The following is a 24,280-nucleotide window of genomic DNA, read 5'->3' as shown; positions in this document are numbered from 1 at the left end:
TCCAAAATACAAACAATAAGACGAACCATACATTCTTGTAGAAAAAGACGGAAATACACATAAAAAATGGTCCACAAAAAAGATTATGTAAAAAAAAAACGAACAGAAATTAATTTAAAATCGTTTTCCAAATAACAAGTTTTTCAAATAAAAGTAAAGAGCTTCATTAAACCAACAATGACCAGAAATAAAGTCAAACTATCTTCCAAGCACAAAAAAAAAACACAAATCACCATCAATGAATAAATTAAACCCAAAATGAACAGAAGTTACAATGAATAGCAGAGTTAAACTCAAAAAGGGTAAAAACTAAAAACATACATGAGTAGTTGACAATCCCCATACCTTCTCAAGATCAAGAAATAATTTGCACTTTACTGAAAAAAAAAACAATGATTGTGGATTGTCAGTTAAATATACATACATGTACTGATATTTATTCCTGAAAGTCTAAATAATCTTTTAAATACGACTCATAAAAAGTGAAAATAATTTTTAATTATTTTGTTTTCAGTAAAGTGCAAATATGGTTTGGTCTTGAGAAGGCATGGGGGTTGTCAACTCTGCTCACGTTTTGCTCGTTTTGAGTTTGACTCAGTGTCTATTGTAATTTCTGTTGGTTTTGGGTTTCATTTATTTATTGATGGGGATTTTTGGTTGTTTTACGCTTGGAAGATTGTTTGACTTTATTTCTGTTCATTTTTGGTTTAATGGAACTCTTTAATTTTCTGTGAAAAACTTGTTTAAATTAATTACACAAAAAGATGAATACAACAGTTAACATACTTATACAGAATGAGTTATACGAATTTAATACCTAGCTATTTTATTACGGTACCAAGAAAAGAAAAAGGATGTCAATCATCTGAAGATAAAAAATTTATTCAAAACTTTGTTTTGCCGACCTAAAAAAGGTTAAGAAAGGTAAGTTTCCAGGACTCGCCAAATACATCATAAAAGGGAAAAACTTTGAAAAATTCGGAGTGCCTAGTCAAAGTCATTTTTCTCTGCAGATACTTATGCTTGCGATTAGCAAACCCCTTTAGACATACTGGCACATTGTCTTATAGGTTAAATCCTATATACCTCCCCTAAAAAAAATAAACCCCTTAAGGCATACTGGCACATTGTGTTATAGGTTAAATCCTATATCCCTCCTCTTAAAAAAAACAACCTTAAGACCAACTGGCACATTGTGTTACGGGTTAAATCCTATATACCTCCCCTAAAAAAAAATAATAATAATAAACCCTTAAGACTTACTGGCACTTTATGTTACAGGTTAAATCCTATATACCTCCCCTAAAAAAAAAACAAAAAACAAAAAAAAAAAATAAAACCTAGAGATACACATGACAAAAACGGGGTTTTACCAGGTTTTCCAGCTTTGAACGCTTCTCAGTAAACCAGATGTTATCACCAACATAAAAGCACTATATATACAAATGATATGTCATTTCAAAAAGGGATAAAATAATGCATTCTTTTCACCAAAAAGAAGACAAGATGTTACTGATTACAACGAGCATAAATTCACTCCTCTAAATTATCAAACTGAAAGTTTTGCTTTGCCTATTGATTACTCTTTAACTATATTGGAAGTATCGAACTATTTTATTTATAATGTAATTATTGTTATATTAATCTAGTAGCATAGGTTAACGATCGCAAAAATGTGGCAATTCTTTTTCTAAGATTTTTTAATGACGAATTTCCAAACTAGGATTCTGAGCAAGATTGTCTTTCCAACTGACTCAATCTTTTTATCAGGGTCCCTTAAATAATAATTGACTCTAGGAACATGAAGTAGTAAGTATATGATCAGCTAAAAGAAAACCAAATTAAGTTTTACTTAAACAAGCTGTTTAATTTTTATTAAAATAAAGCGAAAACAAAATTTTTTTTTTAAATTATTCTTTTTTTTCTTGTTTGTTGACTCAGGAAGCGGTTTCATGGCCGAGGAACAGAGGCAGTACAAGGAGCATAAGAGCTTGGATGGGCAGCAATTCGCTTATCGAAGGGGTGAGCAAAAAAAGATCATTTATTACAAAAATATTAAGGGTTCTATTTCTTTCAAATTGTAAAAACGGAGAGAAAGAAGCATAAACAACAATTTTACTGATAATTTAATGATTTTAAGGCTGAGAACCCTTTATATTTATTTAAATTTTACAATTAGAAGAAGTCTGTTCTGTTGCAACGCCTTTTTATGTAAAAAATGAACGCCATTATACAAAAAGACGGCAACAGTAAACAGGCTTCCACAGAGTTTGTTGCGAATTACTGCTCAGCTCTGATTCAAATTTCAACCTAGAAGAGAAAAAGGACGTCAATCGATTGAAGATAAAAGACATGTAAGGAAGTGATAAAAAAAAGAAAAGAAAGAACAGTGTGAAAACTTAAAAGAAGACCAAATTTTTATTATGAATTATTATTTAAGACTGGTTACCTGTAATTAAACTATTTTTTTCACAAAAGAGTCTCAAACAAACATGAAGAATAGCCGCCATAATGATTTAAAAGTATCAATAACTATATTTTACACTTCCCAGTTGCAAAAGATGCATTGCCAAATGGTGGCAGAACTGGGTTCAATCAAGTTGATTCGCTTTAAAAAGTAATGACATAAGGCTACCTTTGGTGATCTGTAATTGCGATCACCTACGATGACGAGGGAGGAGTCATTGTTTAGTTGGGGATAGGGTAGATTCCTAAAAAATTGCATTTTAATAGACACACTGTTTTCTCTTCCTGAGACTGTAGAGAAATGTTGAAAGAGGTAGGGGTAAGTCGGAATTAATTAAAAGGTTTCTCTATACAGCTAAATATTACATTCCCATATCTACCAGCACAGAGGTGGAAAAGGAAAGACAGGCCATCATCAGCCCCACCAGGAAATTTCTTTGGGGTGGCAAACACTGCTAGGAACTTAGTTTTCAGCAATTTCGTATGGTAATATTTTTCTTTTTCTATTTATATGAAGTACTTCAATGTATTTATACAAATGTATGCAATGTATTTATCGATATAAATACATTGTTTTATTTATGTATATAAATAAAACAATGTTTCAATTATGTAAAAGATCAAAAGTCTGTCTCCTCCTTAGCTCCTTACTCTTTACTGTGAAGTTTGGCTTTGGTCCAAATTTTAAAAGAAAATTTGCAATTGGAATAAAAAGAAATTTCAAAGCACCAAAAAACGTTTGTTTAATGAGCAAGATGTTGAGAAGGGGGTAGTCCCCCTTATAAACAGAGTAATCTCAATTTCTTTTAAGTTTTAAACTTGCTCCTTACTTTAGGTGAAAAACCTTTTCTATTTGTTTAATTACATTTCATGAAACTGTAAAGAATTATGAATACAATACTAAAGTATACTAAAGTAACACAGAAAAAAGATCAATATTTCAATGATCTCTGTTTGGATTTTGATGGGTAATCAAACAATTCGTGGAAGCGAACTGTAAGTAAAGATAAATTATTACGTATATGAGAGGGGTGGCCCCCTCCTCAACACCTCGCTCTTTAAATTCTGTCCCAATTCTCTAAAAAGGACTCCTGAAACACAAGATTCGTCTAATTAGAATAATACGTAACATTTTTTAAAGTGCCAAAAAACTGTAGCGTGAAGATCGAGGCATTGAAGAGGTGGCAACCCCACTCATATACGTAATAATTTCTGTTCGTCTTTTAGTTTCAGTGTTGCTCCTTACTTTCAGTTGAAAAATCCTGCTTTTTTAAAATTTAATGATGCTTAGAGACAACATTTTTCTAAAGGCAATGGAAAAAGTATGTCAATTAAAGTAAAGTATAAAAAAAAATGAAAAAAGTAAGTAATCACAAAAAAATACACAAAACAATAGCTTACTTACAAAAACTAAGATATATACTCCCAGTAGTCAGTTCTGTTGAACAAAAACGAAGCGTTGGATGAATATTTTTTTAAAATATCGACAGTTTTGAACTTGGTTATCAAATACCAAAATATCAAGACAACTCAGGGTCAATCCACGCCAAATCATCCAATCGTGACTGCGCGTGAAATTCCAATTTTGCTGAAAAAAATTCTCAGCTGTTCTCTACATTGATAGTACACACAGGATTTTTTTTTTTTTGAAAGCTAGTTTTTCGGGAAAAAATTTCCAAAGTTTCAAAATTCGCAGAAAAACGAGGTTTTTTGAAAAAAAAAAAAAATCCAAAAAGTTCTTAACGGTAAGTAAATTCTTAACGGTAAGAGCTAGGATACCATTTTCTTTATTCTTGTCCTCTTGTCACCAGGTACAAAGGGGAGTTTTGCATTTTGTCCTATCGCTTTTAGTTTCGGAGATATTTTCATAGAATTTTGACAAATTGTGAAAAATGTCACTTTTCATCCCCAAAAAAAGCTCTGTAGGCAACGCGATCCAGGAAAACTACTTATTAGGTCCTAAACTACCAAACATGACCTACCTGAAACCGTAAAAACCTCGATGGCAAAATTCGATCCTGATTTTTAAAAGAAGATTGAAGTTCGACCGTTTTTCAAGTTTCCTGTTATCATAAAAATGCAGATTCTTCTATCGCCAATTATTGCATTTTTATTTGGTTAGCGAACATATCTTTTAATATGGCCACTCATGCTGTATCTCGTGTAACCAATCTCAAACTTTTCTAGCTTGAATGTAATTCATCAATTCAGGCACCTGGTATTCTTAGTATGTAGCATAGTATACTAAAGTTTTTTAGCCTACCCTTCATGTGAACTTGTCCGGAAATGGCTGATTTTATATTTCTTGAAACAAATAGACGCTTCTTCAAAACTACTTAGATCAATAAAGTTAGAAAAAAATGAAATAATGAAAATAAAACAATTAATGGTTGCTTTCTCTGCTTTTCTTCTTGTAAGTTTTGAATGTTTCTGTAACAACGGCTACTACATCTGGCTCTAAAACAAAGTTTCTTGCGGAGCGACTACGAGACTCAGGAATAGGCAGCTTTTGTAGTAAGTTAGCAGCTGGTACTATGCACGTGTTGTCAGGCCGAGGCCAACGAAAACTTGAGCATGGTCCATTTGGGTGCATAAACTTAGCTTCAACTTCGCCACTCTCCTCATCAATGCTTACAACACACGCCACCCACCAATCAGAGCCATACACACAGGCTACGTAGTCTCCCGAGTCCAGATCGGTTAAAAGGACGTTCTCGAAATCTAACCGCAACACAATAAATTCTTCTCTTGGCAAGATAGTACCCAAATCCGATAAAACGCAAGCACTGATATTATTTTTGCCTTTGGGCCTAAAACTGTGAAATGACTGAGTTCCAGGAATAGTAATAGCTTTGTCAAAGCGGTCTTCGAGGCAACTTTCAAACTTTTCATTAACGTTATTTGACGAAACCCAAAATACTGTAATGTTGGGTAGGGACTTATCTGCCCACTCATAAAGATCGTGTGCCGTAAGTATCTGATTGTCAAATGGCCTTTGCAAGCTGGCGCGAGCTGCTAATCTTTTCACAGTACCGCCAATCCCATCACACGCATTCTTTCCATGACACGAAGCAAAGAAATTCCACTCAGCCATCGATTTTTTAGGAGACGAAATCTTTCTTGCCTGGAAGCTGCCGGCTGTTGACGTCAGATTCATAAAAGTCCAGAACAGCCTGAACTACATGTGGCTTAAGAACATTAGGTGGCTTTTTTGAGGTAAAAAGAGGCAATATTCCTCCCTCCTTTCTGATATTCCTAGCTTTTCTAACAAGGTATTCCGATACTTGGAAAAAATCAGATACTTTTTGCCGGGGCCATGTCGGAGGCACTAGAGTGAGAAGACTAAGTTTCCTAGATAATAAATCCGAGGTTTCAAGTTTGGTTTTCAGGGAAATACAGAAATCCTTTGTTTCTGTGTCGTTCATCAGAAAGGGGACAGATTCTTCAGCAGACTCCATAGAATTCTGAACCAATGACGAAGCTATGCATTTGCGCTTCAGCACAGGAGAGGAAGTAGCACTGGTTGGAACACTCAAAGCGACATTAATGATTTTGGAAACGGATTCTGCAACCGTTTCGGACTTCCGTTTAACGTAGTCTTTTTTTTTGTCCAACAGAGAGTTTTAAGGAATAAGGCTTGAGCGGCGAGGTCCCAATATTTTCAAATAAAGTTGAAACAACTGTAGCTGCGTTCGCTGCAGATTGTCTTGAGGAACAATCAGGCTGGGAATTGTATGAGAAAGATCCGTCGTTAGAAACTTGGGGGATATTAACAATGTCATCATCGGACTCTTCGTAGGCACGATCGTCAATTTCGGTGCGGCATTCAGCACACACCTTGTAACCGGGAATAAGTTTGAAACGAGACAAGGTTCTAGTGTTTTCTAGTGTTATAGCTCTTGTTCCTTTCCGAGGACAAGAGGTGTGCAACTCAAATGGATCACAGCAGATTCTCGGAACACCTTAGCAAACTGATGAAGGTAGAATTGCTCATGATGAAAGCAAATACGCTCTATGGAGCTAATAAATGTTCTCAATAAAATTGTCTCGCGACTCTGATCTGAAAGTTCGGTAAATTGTCTAAGTCCTTCTTTACGAAAAAATGTTTTCTTGTGACACTCGCTATTTAAATGAAGTCCAACACAACATTTTTCAAGAGCTATTTTTTCTAATTCCGACATCTAACAATCCTCACAGTACGGTATGAATTATACTTCATTCACGGTCAATAGCAATTATTCGACTGTGAGTGAAATATCTGAACTTCAAATAATTCGATGACGAATCCCACTAACTTACTCTGGAGAAAGGAATCGCTCAATTTGTGTGATTTCGATATTTGAATAAACTGCTTGGCAACAAAGAATTTAAACTTGCAGCAGTTCATTCCGCATGCATTTTGTTAACTTGAAAAACGGTCCAACTTCAATCTTCTTTTAAAAATCAGGATCGAATTTTGCCATCGAGGTTTTTACGGTTTCAGGTAGGTCATGTTTGGTAGTTTAGGGCCTAATAAGTAGTTTTCCTGGATCGCGTTGCCTACAGAGCTTTTTTGGGGATGAAAAGTGACAATTTTCACAATTTGTCAAAATTCTATGAAAATATCTCCGAAATTAAAAGCGAGAGGACAAAATGCAAAACTTCCCTTTGTACCTGGTGACAAGAAGACAAGAATAAAAAAAAAAATGGTATCCTAGCTCTTACCGTTAAGAATTTACAGATTTTTGAAGTTCTGCTTTTTTGCACAAGGGTTCAAAAACTTCGGGTGGCCGTCAGTTCTTCCGTCGTTATCGGATTGCCTCAATTTTTTCTATCCAACCTCTCCTGGCTATGTAGATAATTGGATAAATAAGTGGGAAAAAAATACCAACTTTTTTTATTTTTTTTTCAAAAAACCTCGTTTTTTGCTAATTTTTAAAATTTGGAAATTTTTTACCTAAAGACTCGCTTTCAAAAAAAAAAAAAAAAAAAAATCCTGTGTGTACTATCAATGAAGAGAACAGCTGAGAATTTTTTCAGCAAAATTGGAATTTCACGCGCAGTCACGATTGGATGATTTGGCGTGGATTGACCCCTCAGTGTTTATAAAAGGTATTTCATTGTCAAAGTAGTTTGTTCAAAGTAAAACGTTAAAATTAAGAAAATCAAATAAAAATTGTTAATTCAATATTTTTAATTTAATTTGGAATACCAAAAACTAATAGAATTGACATCTTTATACTTCATAACAGTAAAAAATTAAATCTTCTTCAAAGTAACAACTAGATAAATATAATCACTCCTGGAAAAAAAGTGATAATAAAAGACAAAAAATGTATTCATTCAAGGGGGAAAATTTCCCGACATTCCGTTCAGGGGAAACATTTCTGATTAAAGTGGCTTCACATATCAGCTCATGGGTACTCTTGCAATGCAAGCAAAAGTTGACGGTCTTTTTTTACCGAAATTACCCCTTATTAAGTTGTTTTCTATGATCATGCGAACTTTCTTGTGTACTAATAGCTGCACTAATTACTAATTAACAAATACATATTTAGGATCACCCTAAAAGCTGATTCTTAGATTTAATGTTAGCAATAGTTAGGCTCTCATACTTTCGTTATTGACAAGGATCGATATTTACTTACCATTCGTTACTATCAAGAATTTGATGTGTTTTTTGTTTTTTGTTCCTCGAACCAAATCATATAGCAAAAATTTTTGTGGAAAACTGGAAAGGGGTCGCTGAGTCACAAATTAGAACTTATATTTTCCTTATTAAAGGTCAAAATCTATTGGCAGGCAGCCAACAATGGGGCAACACACATTTTTTCCATGGGTTTTCCCTATTCTGCTCTTTTTCCTTTGGTTTCCATAAAATTACTTTGTAGTCCCAAATTTCCAGGGGGGGCATGCCCCCCCCCCTGCCGGCACCCATGGTAATATTCCATAAAACTCAGATACTAAAGGTGTTTGATGACTCAGATACTTCTCAATTATTAATATAAGAATAAAAATCTAATCAATACATCGTTTTCTCTTCCTAAAAGTGTACTCTCCTTTTCATAAGACTTTAGCTACAGCCCATTTTAGTCTAATAAGTAGTATAATTTTGTGTATCTTACGAAAACAAAACTTCGAACAATTTTATGACACATAAACTGATTAAAGTACGGATTTAAAAAGTACAACTAGTTCCATTTTTGAGTTTTGCACAAATACCTATACCAAAAAAGCCTCTCCGCACATCCACAATACTCCTCAACTTAGAACATCCAGATACAGGAGATAAAATGAACTTAAGGCACCCACAGCTTTTTCTAATCCTAAATCTGGCGTGTTACGCATTTATTTCATATTAATATGTTCAAAACTAAAGCGAATACAACCCCAAAAACCGTCAAACCAAATTTAATTCAGCTCAGTAGCGTTTACTAAATAATTTAGTCTCCTCGAAGATCTTTTTAAGTCCCAACATTTTACATCTTCTGTTTTAATATGATTATGTATTTTTCACGAATTTCCATGTGAACACAGAAAGTTAGGGGTCAATCATTAATTATTCAGTAATTAATTCAACATATAATTACATTTTTAATTACATATTAGTAATTATTATTGACCCAGCTCAAAATTATTGATTAACGTGGTTGAATTTAAAAGCTAGCGCCCATCTTACAAATAATAAATAAAATACCTGGAAATGTCTAGCACGTGACCCAAAGTATGGTGCAATGTGTCCTCTAAAAGAAGGACTCAATATATGATCGGAATAAGTCAAGTTCAATATGACCACATAAACGCGTCGAACGTCTGGAATTGCCATATTTGGAGCTAAAACGAAGATTTCTCTCTCTAGCCAGTTTAATAGGAGAGACGTCATAGGATTCTTCCTAAAGTAGTAAGTCAGTCAATAGAAATAAACAAAAAAGACACCAAGTAAAACATCTGTTTAGAATTGGATATCATTATCTATCAAACCAGTAAGCTTTTTCAGTGAATCTGAATCCCCGCGAAGCTTGTTAGATTTTGCAATATCTGGCAAAGGATTACAGACCTGAATAAAATTATTACTAAATTATTACTCAGCATTCCAACGAGTGAAAGATAATCCTATGGTAATAATCATCAAATTATTTTGATTGATTAGTTAATTATTTTCGCAAATTTTACTAACGAGTGAGCAAAAGAGGGGAGGTAATCTGTAGCAAGTGCCGGGAGTGTGTTTCCTTTAAACTGCGGGGAACAGATAGCAGGAGCCTACGTTTCTCTCGCTTAGTCTTGAATATTTTCAGCGCGGAACAAATCAGATGAGATGCAATTAGTGTAGGAACGGGTAAACTGAAGTATTGTTATTGACCGATTCTGGATTTCACTCAGCAAAGTGTTGTGAAGGCGGAAATTAGTAAAGAGATTATATTTACGGCGGTGAAATTCTAGAACAAAGATTCGATTACGCAAGCGCACAAGTTTTTGCTCGAGAATGTGGAAGATGATGTAAAGATAGATAGATAGATATTTATTTCGAGAAATTACTATCACAAGTTCTGAAGGGCCGAATTCAAATTTCGAAACCCCCCCAAAAAAAAAATCATAACAAAAGCATAACAACTAAAAAATTAGCAAACAATGCAAATAAAAAATAATAAATATCGGAATGCTATATGATTCCTTTGTCAGTTATATTAAAAACTGCAAAATGGCAACTAGTTTAAAAGATAAAACTGACGCGCCAGAATAGCTCCTGGGACTATGATGGACAATATATGTGAGGCTTTGAAAACTGTGGAGTTCCGAGGTAATTTCAATATTAGATTCACAATCCTGGACCCGAAACAGGTGCCTACGATCCCGTTTCGTTTCTTACACACATCTTTGGCGTGTAAAGTGGCCGAATACTGCTAAGAGTTAAATTCATGCATTGACAGGGCTGGGCATCTGTTTGAAAATAAAGAATGGCCCACTCTTTGTGAAACAAACCCTGTATCTATAGTAAAAAGCCCCCTAAAAAAAATATGTGGAGTCAGTGGTCAGTCAAAAGAAATTCCTCGATGATTTAGCCAGTGCCGGGCAAATAGCCAGAGCAGTGACGGAAAAAGATACTTTAGTTATATTGCCTCGCAATGCGTCCGATTCTCAGTCATTGGTGAATACTATTCAAACTGGTATGCCCGAAGCAGCAGTCTCGGTGCGCATAAAGGACTACCTAGCAGTTGCGAGAAATTTGTCGTTTTCCATGACCGATTCCGATCTCAAAGCAGCCAACCCCGCAATTTCCAATGTAAGCCGAACCGGAAAAGGCACAGCCTTTAAAATCAGTTCTACTGATCAGAGGGTCCTGAATGCAGCGTTGAAAAACGGACTCACAGTCGGTTATTTGTTAGTGAGGCTAAGTTATTTCTTCAGCCCACCGAAATGTTGTTTCCGATGCCAGTCACTAAACAACCTTGCAAAAGATTGTAAAGAAGCGGTGAAATGTGCCATATGCAGCGAAAGACATACTACATCAAAGGATAGACCATGCACCTCTGGAAATGCGAAGTGCGTGCCCTACGGGTGGAAGCACCCGTCATTTAGCTTAAAGTGTGGAGTTATCCGAGATCCGGCAAGTGCTAAAGCTCAATGGCTGTTATTTCCATTTACTCAATAAATATATACGGACATGCTTCCCATAAGTTACAGTTCCTGTACGACAGAATCCATAAGCATGACGTGTTATGCTTTAAGGAACATTTACCTACAGAGCAGAATACGAATACGTTTAAACATAGTTCTGATAAACAATATTTTTTCCATCCTGCTATTCGAAAGAGCTCAGCTGGACGACATTCGGGCGGGCTTGGACTCGTAATTAGTCAAGAGCTAAATACATCCCTTATTGAATCATGTGATTACTTATTAGCAGTTAAAGCTGAAGCAGCTCCGATAACCAATATCGTGACTGTTTACTTACCCACGAACTATAGAAACCTGGATTCAGAAATGAAGTTCAACGACGCCTGCTTTCGCCTTGGCCGACTACTAGCTAAGCTGTGCAATGAAAGAGTAGTAATCTGCGGTGACTTCAATTGCTCACCTGACAACGATACGCGGTTCACTACATTACTTACCTGTTTGCCTACAGGCATGCGACTTGTACCAAAAGATAATAGTTTTACGTTCATCCATAATACCTCTGGTGCAACTTCTAATATAGACCATTCTTTCTGCAACTTTATGGCCAGTGATATACTGAGTAAAGTTGATAGTGAATACGTTTATAGCGACCATCTTGGCCATAGTCTCCGAATAAGTAGGGCTTCCCCAAACAGGCTAGAAAGTCGCAATGGTACACTCGTGATGATTGGGGAAAAGCTGGGGTGTGCTAGCTTTAACGCAGTCATCACGGTGATTGGGTGTGCTATATAGAACGGTTCATGATTCTGAGCTTTCAAAGAATAAGATCCCGCTTCAGCTACTTGAACACGGTTGTTGTGAAGACCGAACTGTGCTGAATATTTTTACGGAGGAATTAATTCATAGTATGAAAGTAGCACAGAATTACGCTGTACCTGTTTCTAGAGTTTGTCTTGGCATGCGAAAGCCGGGGTGGTCAAACCCACAAGTAAAAGCAGCAAAAAATCGTGTGAAACAGTGATATCGGGAGAGGAATTTGCAAGGTCGACCTAGATCCGGGACGCTGTTCCAGCTGTTTCGCGAGTCTAAAAAGCAATATAGTCAAATAGTTAATGTGCCGCAAGTGCGAAATGTTATAAAAAACTCTGCCAGATTCACCCGAAAAGCTGTGGCGACTGTTAAAGTCACAGAAACAAAGTACTGATGGTGATGTGATAATATCCAGCAAGCAGTGGGAAAATCACTACCGGAGTGTGTATGAATCCGTGAACCTAACCTTGAATAAGGAAAAAGAAAAAAGACTTCAAGCCTCACTGCAGGTTTTCTCTAATCACTGTAGCTTAACCAATATGAGTGCTGGTCAAATTTATAGCTGTTGTTAAGAAATCAAAAAAAGGGAAAGCAATGGGACTAGATAAAATTAAAAGTGAGCACCTTAAGTTAGGTTCGAAGCTCCTTTTGAGTTGATTACATTGCTTTTTTTGATGTGTCTGAATACTGGTATGGTCCCGCAGAATTTTGCTGTGGAAAAAAGACTAATATACAGGAAAAAGGGGGTGACAAAAGTATATGTTCCTCGTTTCGCCCCATAACAGTTTCTTTGGTTCTTCGTATGGTCTTCAAAAGAATTCTGCTGCCGCATCTAGTCTGGTCTTGTGTTACGGGTTTTAAGCAGTTTGGTTTTAAGGCTCGTCATGGTTGTGCAACGACCCATAGATTAATGAAAAAGATTTTCAGGCGAGTAGCCGAGTCAAAGACAACTCTCTACATGTGCAGCGTTGATAAAGCTGCAGCATTTGATTCAGTTTTGCACCCACAGTTTCTTCTGACTATTCTAGAGAATGGGGCTGATCCCAGCATAGTTAAGGTCCTGCTTTCTTGATATAATAATAGTGTTATTCATGTTTGTACCGGTATAATGGAACGTGAAGGAAGACATCCCAACAAGTCCCTATTTAAGGAATAATTATTATTAGTCTTTAGTCTGATTTAAATTGCTTCTCGAACAATCTGTTTTGTACCTAGGGCATTGCTTGTAAGGGTAGATTCATCAAAAAGTATATTATAGCTAGGATTCTCAAATAAATTGTTGCCTAAAGCAGAATAAAATAAGACAGTAGAAATATTAAAATTCAGAGCTTTGACAATATAGTCTTTATGCTGTTTAATGCGTTTCTCTAAAATCTAGTGTGTCCTACTTACATAGTATTTGCCACAATCACATGGTATTTGATAGACCCCTCTTTGGCCAGTAACTGGGGTTTTATCTTATCCAGAATTTAAGAAATTTATGATTTTGAAATTATTGGTGAATACTACATTTAAATTATTTGGTGTGCAAACTTTTTTAAGATTTGTAGTGATTTTGGGATGTAGGGAAGGTAAATTATGTTTAGGGCTTGTCAGAAATCTCATGTGATAAACTATCATTAATTTTACGTGAGCGTCTTTCCAGTCTACAGTTTGTTAATTACAAAATTAATAAATAAAATAGGATACCCATTTTCAAAAAGTATGTCCCTGATAAAGTTTAGTTAGGCTGTGATGTTGGAATCAGAACAAATGTTTAGGGCACGATCGACAAGAGAGATTACGACAGCTCTTTTAACTTACGGGGGGTGGTTTGATTTAAAATGTAAATATTTATTTTTTTGTGTTGGTTTTCTGTAAATAGTAAAATTGAGTTTATCTAAACTACGGATTATTAACACATATAGGAATGACATTTTATTTGTGATTTCGATTTCTAAGTAAACTATAAATTTCAATCATATGTATTAAGGTGAGCTGAAAAACTCTTAGGTTCATTTTCACCATAATTTCAGAGTTAAATTACGTCATCCATATAACGTCCCCAAAAGATATGTTTCAAGAAATACAAACTAATACCCAATTTTCAATATGTTCCACATAAATATTTGCCAGTAACCATGGGCGCGCCCATCGCTAAACCATGAATTTGCTGGTATCAAGAATTTCGGAATTAGAAACACATTGACTAATTGTTACTGAGTTTAACCAAGGTCATAAAGACTTCGCAATCTATTCCTGCAGCTGAAGCTTCTATTAAATGAATATAAAATTATATTCATTTAAAATTATGATATTATATTCACAAAAGGAGAATGCTGTAACCCCAAATGGTGTTACTGCGAAAGAAAATTAAACCAACCTGAAGAATTCGGGAGTGGCCCATTGATGTGGCCAATAAGGCTCCGGCTGACTCCACATACTGTCCTCATATACCTAAAAAGGACATCCATAAAAAGTATTTGTTTGCTGAACAATTTAGACGACACTAAATACCACATAAAATTCCGGAAGCAATTTAGGAATCATAGGTATGATTCCTTCTTTTAAAAAATTAAATTAATTACTATGGGCTAGAGTTATGTTCTTTACGTCTGTCCTTAACAGGTTGAGTGCTATTGTTTACTCCTTTTTTTTTTACATAATTTGTTAAATTTACAAATTTAATTAAAAATTATTTAACAAATTCAGTCATGATTCATTGCCCAACCAGTTAATACCGTATTGCTTGCTTTCGCCTTCTCTATGAATGACGTAACAAAAATGAATGAAAATTGCCTATTGCTAAATTATCTGTATGCTGTGATACAATGAAAACTTTATATACTTGATTATTTGATTATGATTATTTGATTCTTCGAAATTGAACCTTCAATTTCCAATCGAATGAGCCTCCTTCAAAGTTTTTACGACCATCCCTTCTATAAAAACCTTAAATTTTAACAATTGGTAACTTGCAATAACGTACAGATTGCTGATACAGGTGTATCAGCAATTTTTTTGGAACAGCTTAGCGTATCAAGATACAACTTCTGGGGCATCTACCTGCTACTACTGCTATTAATACTGCTGCTACTACTACTAATTCAACACTATTATTACTACTAAAGCTCCTACTACGACCTCTGCTACTATTAAACTAGCACTATTAAGGCTAAGCTAATCAAGTTGAAAATTGAGTACCAACTTCTCTGGAAATGATAACTTTTGCATATCCACCATTTGTACAATGGGATTTTTTTTGTTACTCCAAAGAAATTTAATTCCTTACTGTCATGACAAAGCACGCATACGTTTCCGATAGTACCTGACGAAGGCTTAATGAAGAGACTTTTGGTTTGAAAAGGGTTTCATTATGTAGAAAAATATCGACTAATATGCCCGTTTGGTTAGAAGTTTGAAGTTTTATGAGAAAAGTGTACAAACCTCCTACTATTTTTATATTGGATTATTTCACCAACAAATTTGACTGAACAAAAGTTACCTGTTTTGACATGAGTCAGAACCCAATTTGACTAGTGTCAAAATATTTTGGGAATACTTTTGGGCAGATCCTGGTGGATTTGACACGCCTATTCTTTTTACTTTATGTCTTTGTCTCTCTTCAACCTTTTCAAATGTCTAAATGTATAAAATACTATTCAAATAGTGGAAGCAAAGAACTGAAAGAATTGCCTCATGTATTGAGACAAAATTGGATAATCATATGGAGTGTAATTGTGTGACTTAGGTTCTATAATATAATGTGCGATATAGGTCTCTTTATAAACGCTGGCCATTTCAAAATTAATCTATCAGTCTAATATTCTTGAAATATGCATGTCCTACTTAAGATTATTAGAAGTTTGTGACACTAAGGAGTTTAACATGCTTCATTAGCATTTTGGGTGGGATAAGAATTCCATGCTAATTAGGGAGGGGTTCAGAGAGAAGATTTGTGTTTTACAGCTTGGGATCTATTTGAAAGAAAACAAGTATAGTATTTACTTAGAGAGGGTGTACTTCAAACTTATTCAGTGATAAATGAATTAGGGTGTTGAGATCAACCAAGTCAAATGCTTAAAAATATGAACATGGTATGAGGCCAAGTGGCAATTCTGCAGATGATGGAAAAATCTATCATCAAAACAGTAAAACTACAATTAAAAAGAAACTTTTGTTAATGTGAAATATTCTTACAAATAATAACGATCAAAATCTCTTGCTGTTGGGAAAGTACCTGTAAATTTGACAACTATGTTTTGACTTTGACACCAATAGTTTCTCATCTGTTTTACATGTTCAGTGGAGTTTTGACAGAGTCACCTATATTTTGACAGGGCCTGTTGCTGTCTGTCAAAAATTTTGACAAGGTTACTATAAAATATTATCAAAAGAAATAAATCTCATAATAGAAGCCAATATTTAAATTTGAATTTGGCTCAAAGAACATTTTTAGTTGGTCTGGTATTCCACTACATCAGACATGAATTTTTGACACTTGGAACATAGTTTCATCAATATAATATTAGCTGCCATTTTAAATTAATTTCATCAAGAAAAAAACCAATATGGCCACATTTTAAAGAAGATCAGATGTACCTTGATGCACTGGTGCTGATCCCAACTTTTTTTTTGCAAAAAACAACCAAGTAATGACAGTTTGAACACTACATAGTTAAAAAGTTGTCAAGAGCTCATTTTGTGCCAAAAACAGGAAACTGATTGAATTGACAATTCTTTTCTTATCTCGGGGCATCAAACAGTTCGTGGTAACAAACTGTAAATAAGGAGCAAGTCAGCTCAATAGTAACCAAAACTCTAAAAACGGAATTTTGATACCAATAGATACATCAAAAGAATCAAATTTTCATGTTGATTTCAAATATATAAGTTTCATCAATTTTAGCCTTGACCATCAAAAGTTATATGTCTGAGAATATTTGCCTTATTTTCGAAAAAAAGGAGAAGCCACCCCAAAAAGTTGAAAAACTTTAATGAAAATCACACCATCTGATTCAGCATATCAGAGAACCCAACTATAGAAGTTTCGGTGTGCGTGTAACTGAACTCCTGTAACTGAACCACTGTGCAACTGAACCCCCGTACAACTGAACAACCGGGCAACTGAACCACCGAGCAACTGAACCCCATTTAACTAAACCCTCGTGAAAATAAACCCCCATGTAACTGAACCACCGTGCAACTGAACCCTTGTGCAACTCAACTACCGTACTTACATTGGGTAAAAAACAATAGGGTTATGAACCTTAGTTATTTAACCATGGTATAATTATTTAACCTTTGAACTGTTTTAAATAAAATGGCCGTCCCAAAATTTAAATCGGATGAATTTGGGGAAAAATAGGGTGGGGTGGAAGCCCTCTGATCACTTTTAACTCTAAAAAAGTGCCCTGGAAATTTAGATTTCCAATCAAATTACCCCCCCCCCAAAGTTTATATATCTACAAAAAGCTTATGTGTTAGCAATGAGCAACTAGCTTAACTTACAGCCCTTGCCCCATATGCTGCTGGTGGGGTTGTTAACCCAAAAGGCATGGTTATTTGATCTTCAGACTATTTTGAACAATCAATCAATCATCATCATCAATCATTTTATTAATACTAAACTATATTACAAACGTAAAGAAAAATTATTTAGCCCATGAAGCTTGGCTTGTTGTGGGCCTTACAATACAATAATAAAGTACTAAGACAACCATAAATATTACTCTAAATCAAACAATATATATGAAATAAAGATTAAAGAGAATAAACAATACCATACAATAAAAAAAAAAAAAAAAAAAAAAAAAAAAAAAAAAAAAAAAAGAATAACGATATATAAGGGAAAAATACAAAAGGAGAAACACTAGGAAAAGAGAAAACAGAGAAAATAAACGAAGGAGAAAGTAATTACTAAACTGGAAATACACGACGAATAACTGCCTTTGCAGACAGAACTAACGGGACATCCGGTGAGATTGAATTCCATAATTGAATTGATTTATAAACAGGAGACCTCTGGGCTGCTGTAGATGAACGTTTTGGCAAAATAAATCTACGAGAAGAACTACGTAGAAAAGTAGAGTACCTACCTGAGCCTGTCCGTGAAAAAAATTGCTGTAGAGGCGGTGGAAGTGTACCTAGAAAAGCAGAATGCGCTAAATAAAGATTACTTTTGCTCACAATACGATCCAGCGGAGCTATTCCAGTATAATTATAAAGGTCAGAGGAAGGGTAAAGCCGAGGGAGAAGAAAAGTAGCCTTCACTGCTCTATTTTGGGCTCTTTGAAATGAGCAGAGAAGAGATTTATTAATATTACCCCAGACAGCAGCAATAAGAAAGGTAAGGAAAAATAAAAGCATAATAAAGAGAAAGCATAACATCTGGGGGAAGAAATGAGTTAACCCGGTGCAACATTGAAGACTGGCGGAAGATGAGGGAACGGGTGTGAGTTATATGAGGCTTAAAAGAGAGAAAACAGTCAAGATACACACCAAGAAATTTCACCATATCAGCTTGCGGTATAACATCATTCCCATAAGTCAAGATGATTGGCTCCCTTACGTCTCTCATACGATAAGGGGTACTGAAGTGTACAATGGCACTTTTTTGGCTGTTGAGAGTCATACCATTTGACCAGCACCAATCTTTTACTTTATCAAGAAGACCTTCAGCTAGGGAAGTGGCAGATGGCAAGTCTACTGCAGCAATGAAAAAGTTACTGTCATCAGCAAAAAGAATAGGGTGCACAAGGGGATGAAGACCATCAACGAGATCATTAATATAAATTAAAAACAAAAGTGGTCCAAGCACAGAGCCCTGTGGGACACCCTTCAATATAGGCAAAGTAGTGGAAGAATTACCATTAACTGAAACATACTGAGATCTTCCCGACAGATAAGACCTTAACCATTCCAGTGGGACTCCATGCACTCCAAATGAAGATAGTTTAGACAAAAGAACAGAGTGGTCAACCATATCAAAGGGCTTTGAAAAGTCAAGAAATAGACCCAAAACACACAAGCCCTTGTCCAGATTAACACGTACAAACTCTGTTGCATCTGAAAGTGCATACAAGGTAGAGAATGTGGGATAAAAACCATACTGATGGTTAGTTATGAGAGAATTTCCTGCAGTCGTATTAGTACTAAAAACAAATGAAGAGAGTCTACAATACAATACTCTTTCAACAACCTTAGAGATGACATGAAGAAGAGAAATTGGTCTATAATTTGAAATTATAGATGAATCACCTTTTTTATATAAAGGTAAAACATTTGCAACTTTAAATAAATGAGGGAAAACACCAGAAGAAAGAGAGAGGTTAGTTATGTGTGAGATGGGGTTAGAAAAAAACTGACCAATTTTTTTAAGAACATTATTACTCGAATCAAAACCATCAACTGAACGGCTACTTGGAAGCTGGGAGATAATACTATAAATCTCAATATCACTGCATGGGGAAAGGAAAAATGACTTTTCTGCTATGGGAAAACTACTCACTCTACTCTTGGGTTGAATGGGAACTGAAGGAAGAGTGGTGAAATACAAATTGAAGGCATTTGCTGAAGAATTTTTATCCACAATAGATCCATCAGCATTCCTGTAATGACATGGGGGGGACTGTTTGAGTTTCTTGCGAGAAATAACTTCATTAACTACATTCCAAACCTTACGCAGGTTCCCCTTACACTCATCAATTTGACGCGAAAAATAGAGCTTTTTGGCTGCACGTACTGAAGTCGTAAGTACATTTTTGTAATGTTTATACTTCAAAAGATCATCCTGTTTTTTACTTTTACACGCAACCTTGAACAGAGACGCCTTCATATGTGTAGCATTAATCAGACCTATGGACATCCATGGGCATTTGGGTGTAGAATTCCTTGGTCTCTTCCTCAGAGGAAAATGCTTATCCAATAGAGCTCCCATACAACACACAAATAAACTTGTTGCACATTCAACATCATTAGCTTCAAGAACACTAGACCAATCATTACTCTGAAGACTAAGAATTAAATTAGAAATTTCATTATTTGTAAAAGTTCTAAAAGAAGATTCAACTTGCTTATTCACTGCAATCTCAGTATAAGGTACAAAAAGTGATAGATAAATAGGGAAGTGATCAGACAGATCAGTGAAAAAAAGACCAGAAGTAAACTTAAATTTTGGAGGATGAGAAATGAACATATTATCTATCAAAGTGGCAGAATTTCTTGTAGGATCAGCACGTGAAGGAAAAAAAATTGAAGGAAGTAGCCCAAAAGAAGAAAGCACATCAAACAGATGGTCACATTCATCGCTTGATCCAATATTTAACATATTACAATTAAAATCTCCCAAAACACAAATACGTTTCTTAGAGAAAGTCCCTGCACAAGAAAGCTGATCAAGCAAATTACAGAACAGATGTGTTGGAAAAGGAGGGGGCTTATAAAACAAACAAACAGTATCACATGCAAACTGGCTTTTCAGATCAATGACAAGAGAATAAACAGTCCTACTATTAGACACTGCTGAAGTAAACAAGGATTCAAGGTCATACCGTCTACTGAATTTAATATCAGACCTGAGCAATTTTTATTTTTAAAAATGTTTATTTTTATTTTGATCAGATGTATTTGGGGGGAGGGGGAATGTGGGTTAAGAGGGAAAAGCTGATTGTCCTGTGATTACCTATGATTCTTCAAAATTGAATTTGAACTTTGAATTTCCAATCGAAGGAGCCTCCTTCGAAGTTTTTACAACCATCCCTTCTGTAAAAACCTTACATTTTAACAATTGAGAAATTGCAATAACGTACAGATTGCTGATACAGGTGTATCAGCAATTTTTTTGGAACAGCTTAGCGTATCAAGATACAACTTCTGGGGCATCTACCTGCTACTACTGCTGCTACTACTACTCATTCAACACTATTATTACTACTAAAGCTCCTACTACGACCTCTGCTACTATTAAACTAGCACTATTAAGGCTAAGCTAATCAAGTTAAAAATTTGACAGAATGGGTATTTGAGGTGGAACTTGAACTAAATCAAAAGACACTATGCATATGCAGATTTTCAAAATGACGTATCTCAAAAAGGGATTTGTGTATTAAGTTGGAGCTTTCAGAGAGTGCTAAATCTTGCAAAAACAGAGGGGCAAAAACGCTTAGTTCTTAAGCGTTAAAGCTTTAAATCTGGCCCTGTGCACGCTACTGCTAATGCTATTACTGTTTTAATTACATTTACTATTACTGCTACTAAGACAACTACTACTACTACTAGTTCTACTGCTACTTCTGTTGCAACCACTTGTAAGCTAAAAGTATTAAGATGAAAATTAAGCAACTACATGAACATATAGGTTATCAAAAGGAAATATTGGCAATGGGATAGTAACAGCTAATTGTATTAAGTTGAAACTTCTAGAACTTGATAAGAGGAATCTTCAGCTGACCAAAAGGCAATATGTTAATACTACTGCTGCTACTAGCACTAGTGCTATTACTAATAATACTACTGAGTCGCTATTCAGTCTCTGACCTGTTAAGACATATTTATTCTTTTAAAGGATTAAATCCCAGTTTTTGAACAGGTGTGAATTAAAAGGATTATATTTGGACTTATTTAGAGACTAAACTTCATTTTATCCTAAACCCCAAGAATGACTAGGAGAGTATGTCACCCGAATGCCGCTGCAGGGCAACGTTAAACTGTTTGATGTGCAATGACTGTGGATAATATTTCCACGAAGAATGGTGCTAGAATTGAATGTTTCAAATGGACTAAAAGTTGGCTATGCCTAGATTGTTCTGTGAAAAAGGACAGTCCAAAAAAGGTAATCATTTTTACCGATACTTGTTCCAGTCAATCGCAGCCTTTTCGAATTAACCGCCCTCGTCGTCTCTCGGAAAATGATCTAGCGAGTATTGTGATGGAAATTCTATCATCCCCTTTAGATACAAACCTTTCAAGAAATAACGACCATCTCGAAGTCAACAAATCTAATGCCTCGTGCCAGACTGAAACTACTACTTGTGGCAATTGTTGTTCTAATCCCCTATCAGACTTATCACTCCTTTCCCTTATAGCAATGAGAGATAAATTAGAATTAATAAGCAAGGAAATATCTGCAATCACAGACCTTAAAGTACCAAGGACACCTAAAATGAAAACTAATTCATTAAATTGGTCAAGTGCAAACTTACACAGGCATATACGTCTTAAATTAGTGTGAAAAACCGATAATTCATTTTTTAAGGAGAAAGATCGCCCGTTCACATAACATATTCCAATGCGAAAGTTTGTGCCATTGTCAAAAATAAAGAACGTGCGGTGTTAAAAAAGCAGAAGAACAGTAGAAAATGACCAAAAAATTAAAAACTGAGCATATAGCCTCAGAAAGTGTAGTTTTCTTGTATACTCTGGTAAAACAGAAATCGGAACCTAGTTTAGCAAAGCTCTTTTCTTGGAAAAATACTTTTTAAGGAATGCTTCTTGAAAAGAGCTTGGCTAGACTAGGCCTAGTCTTGATGTTACTAGGATTTTTGGCATTCCAGGATCTTTTAACCATGAAGCAGTGTAAAGGTAAACATTAATGATTCTAAAAAAAAGTATCAATATATAGGCTACCCTACAGGTAGTTTTGCAGACCTAAAGACTTCCACTGATAGCCTACCTTATGTAGGCTAAGGTAAGACACCTAGTAGGTTGTGTGATTTGCTTGAATATTTTGATATAAATCTACCTCATAGTTACTATATAATAGTAGCATATACCTTATATGCTTTTTTTATATTAGAAACACAAATTACTTGGGTGAGCACTGTTTGACTAGGCAAAGTCATTGGTTCTTTATACTCTAAGCAACAAATATTTTCATTTACTCTTATATACAAAGCACTATAAAATCAAAACAATAGGCGATATTGTGTTTCCTTTAAACATGGATAATGATATAAAGTCTTCTGTATGACTTTTTAAACATCAAATAGTTATAGAGAAACAATAATAAAGTTATACTAAATGCTTTTTGGTTTTCTCATTTAATATATGATCCACTAAAATGTCACACAAAAGAAATTACATTACCCCACTGATACATAGAGAAAACAACAAAGTCATACAGATGGCTTTTCATAGTTCCAATTGCAGTTCGGGCAACTTGGTGGTCACATATCAATCCTAAAACTTAGTCAACCTACCTGAGAATTTATGCGGCCAGGAAAATTAGGCTTAGGATGCTTCTTCATCAGCAAGTTCCATAGACATTGTCTGCTGTGAGTCACCCCAAAAATCTTAGTCATCTCTATTGTAATTCAAGTAGACTTTCCAAGTAGGCCTGTCCACCTAGAGTCTAAGGCATTTTGACCAAGTTTTAGGATTAACATGACCACTAAGTCACCTGGACTTGCAGTTCTCAGTCAGAAAACCCAATCTATAAGCCAAGACAGTTACACTAAAACAGAATTAATTGAAAATTGGTTGACTGAAAAGTTGCCTGGCCTTGTGTGCAAACAAGTGGCATAGGGTCTACCTGCCTAAAGTCTTAGACAGGCAACCCAGTTAATAAGCTCAGACAGTTACACTAACACAAAATTGGTTGACCCAACAAGTTGCCTGGATTTGCAGGTGAACAGGTGACATAAGGTCTGCCTGCCTATAGTCTCAGGCAAGGGCAGCTGAGTTTTAGGACTAACATGAACATCAAATTGCCTGGACTCACAGGCAAACCAGCAACAATAATAATAATCGATTGAATTTTCAGAACATATATCCTATAGGCCTTCAAAAAATTATGGGTATTTATTAGTGAAAAGTATGTCACACTGTTATACTAAAGCAATGCAGGAAAAGGGTACTGTTCTAATATCTGGGGAACATGCGAGAAGTGAAGTTTGGTTATTGCTAATGAAATAAAACAAAATAGGATAAAAATATAATAGTTTAGAAACAAATTTTGGCTGTATATTTGCACATTAGGAGGGTGGGGGTAAAGCATAACATATAATAAATACATAACCTAAATTAACCTAGGTAATTTTTTTTCTCCTAAACCTCAAAAAACTAAAGCTTGAATATAGTTCCTGGAGTGAGAAACCCCTTGTTTATAGAGCATAAGATAGAAAATTACTGGGTAATGTTATCTGTTCTTGGCTTTTCTCAAGTTGCATTCTTGCATGTTGCCCAGATATTAGAACAATACCAAAAAAAATTTCTCGGAATGACAAATGTTGATGAAATAAAGCAATACTATTAGATCATTATCTGTCATTGTTATGATGTAATATATATTATTGTATTATGAACCATATACAATATATTATTGTATTGTTTGTACTTGCCATTGTACACTGTTTATTCTAATTCAGCATTAGGCCACATAATTTTGGGGTGTCAATTATGTGAGGGGGAGCAGTTGCCTCAGTTAGACTTT

General features: G+C 35.2%; 1 protein-coding gene across 1 annotated transcript; it reads right to left on the bottom strand.

Moving 5' to 3' along the window:
- Positions 1-1,498: 1,498 nt before the first annotated feature.
- Positions 1,499-23,336, bottom strand: LOC148947056 (E3 ubiquitin-protein ligase Topors-like). Its single transcript, XM_089097243.1, has 4 exons — positions 23,049-23,336; positions 14,234-14,307; positions 9,143-9,338; positions 1,499-2,310 (listed from the first exon to the last, which is right to left on the bottom strand). Exons 1-4 carry the CDS (start codon positions 23,148-23,150, stop codon positions 2,299-2,301), a joined length of 384 nt encoding a protein of 127 aa, XP_088953369.1. The 5' UTR covers positions 23,151-23,336; the 3' UTR covers positions 1,499-2,298.
- Between the last annotated feature and the right edge of the window lie 944 nt (positions 23,337-24,280).

The sequence above is a fragment of the Artemia sp. Qi Xiang Cuo genome, chromosome 11, assembly GCF_049724085.1.
Source record: "Artemia sp. Qi Xiang Cuo chromosome 11, ASM4972408v1, whole genome shotgun sequence".
Taxonomy (NCBI): domain Eukaryota; kingdom Metazoa; phylum Arthropoda; class Branchiopoda; order Anostraca; family Artemiidae; genus Artemia; species Artemia sp. Qi Xiang Cuo.
The sequence above is the reverse complement of the archived record's forward strand: the minus strand, read 5'-3'. Positions and strand labels throughout refer to the sequence as shown.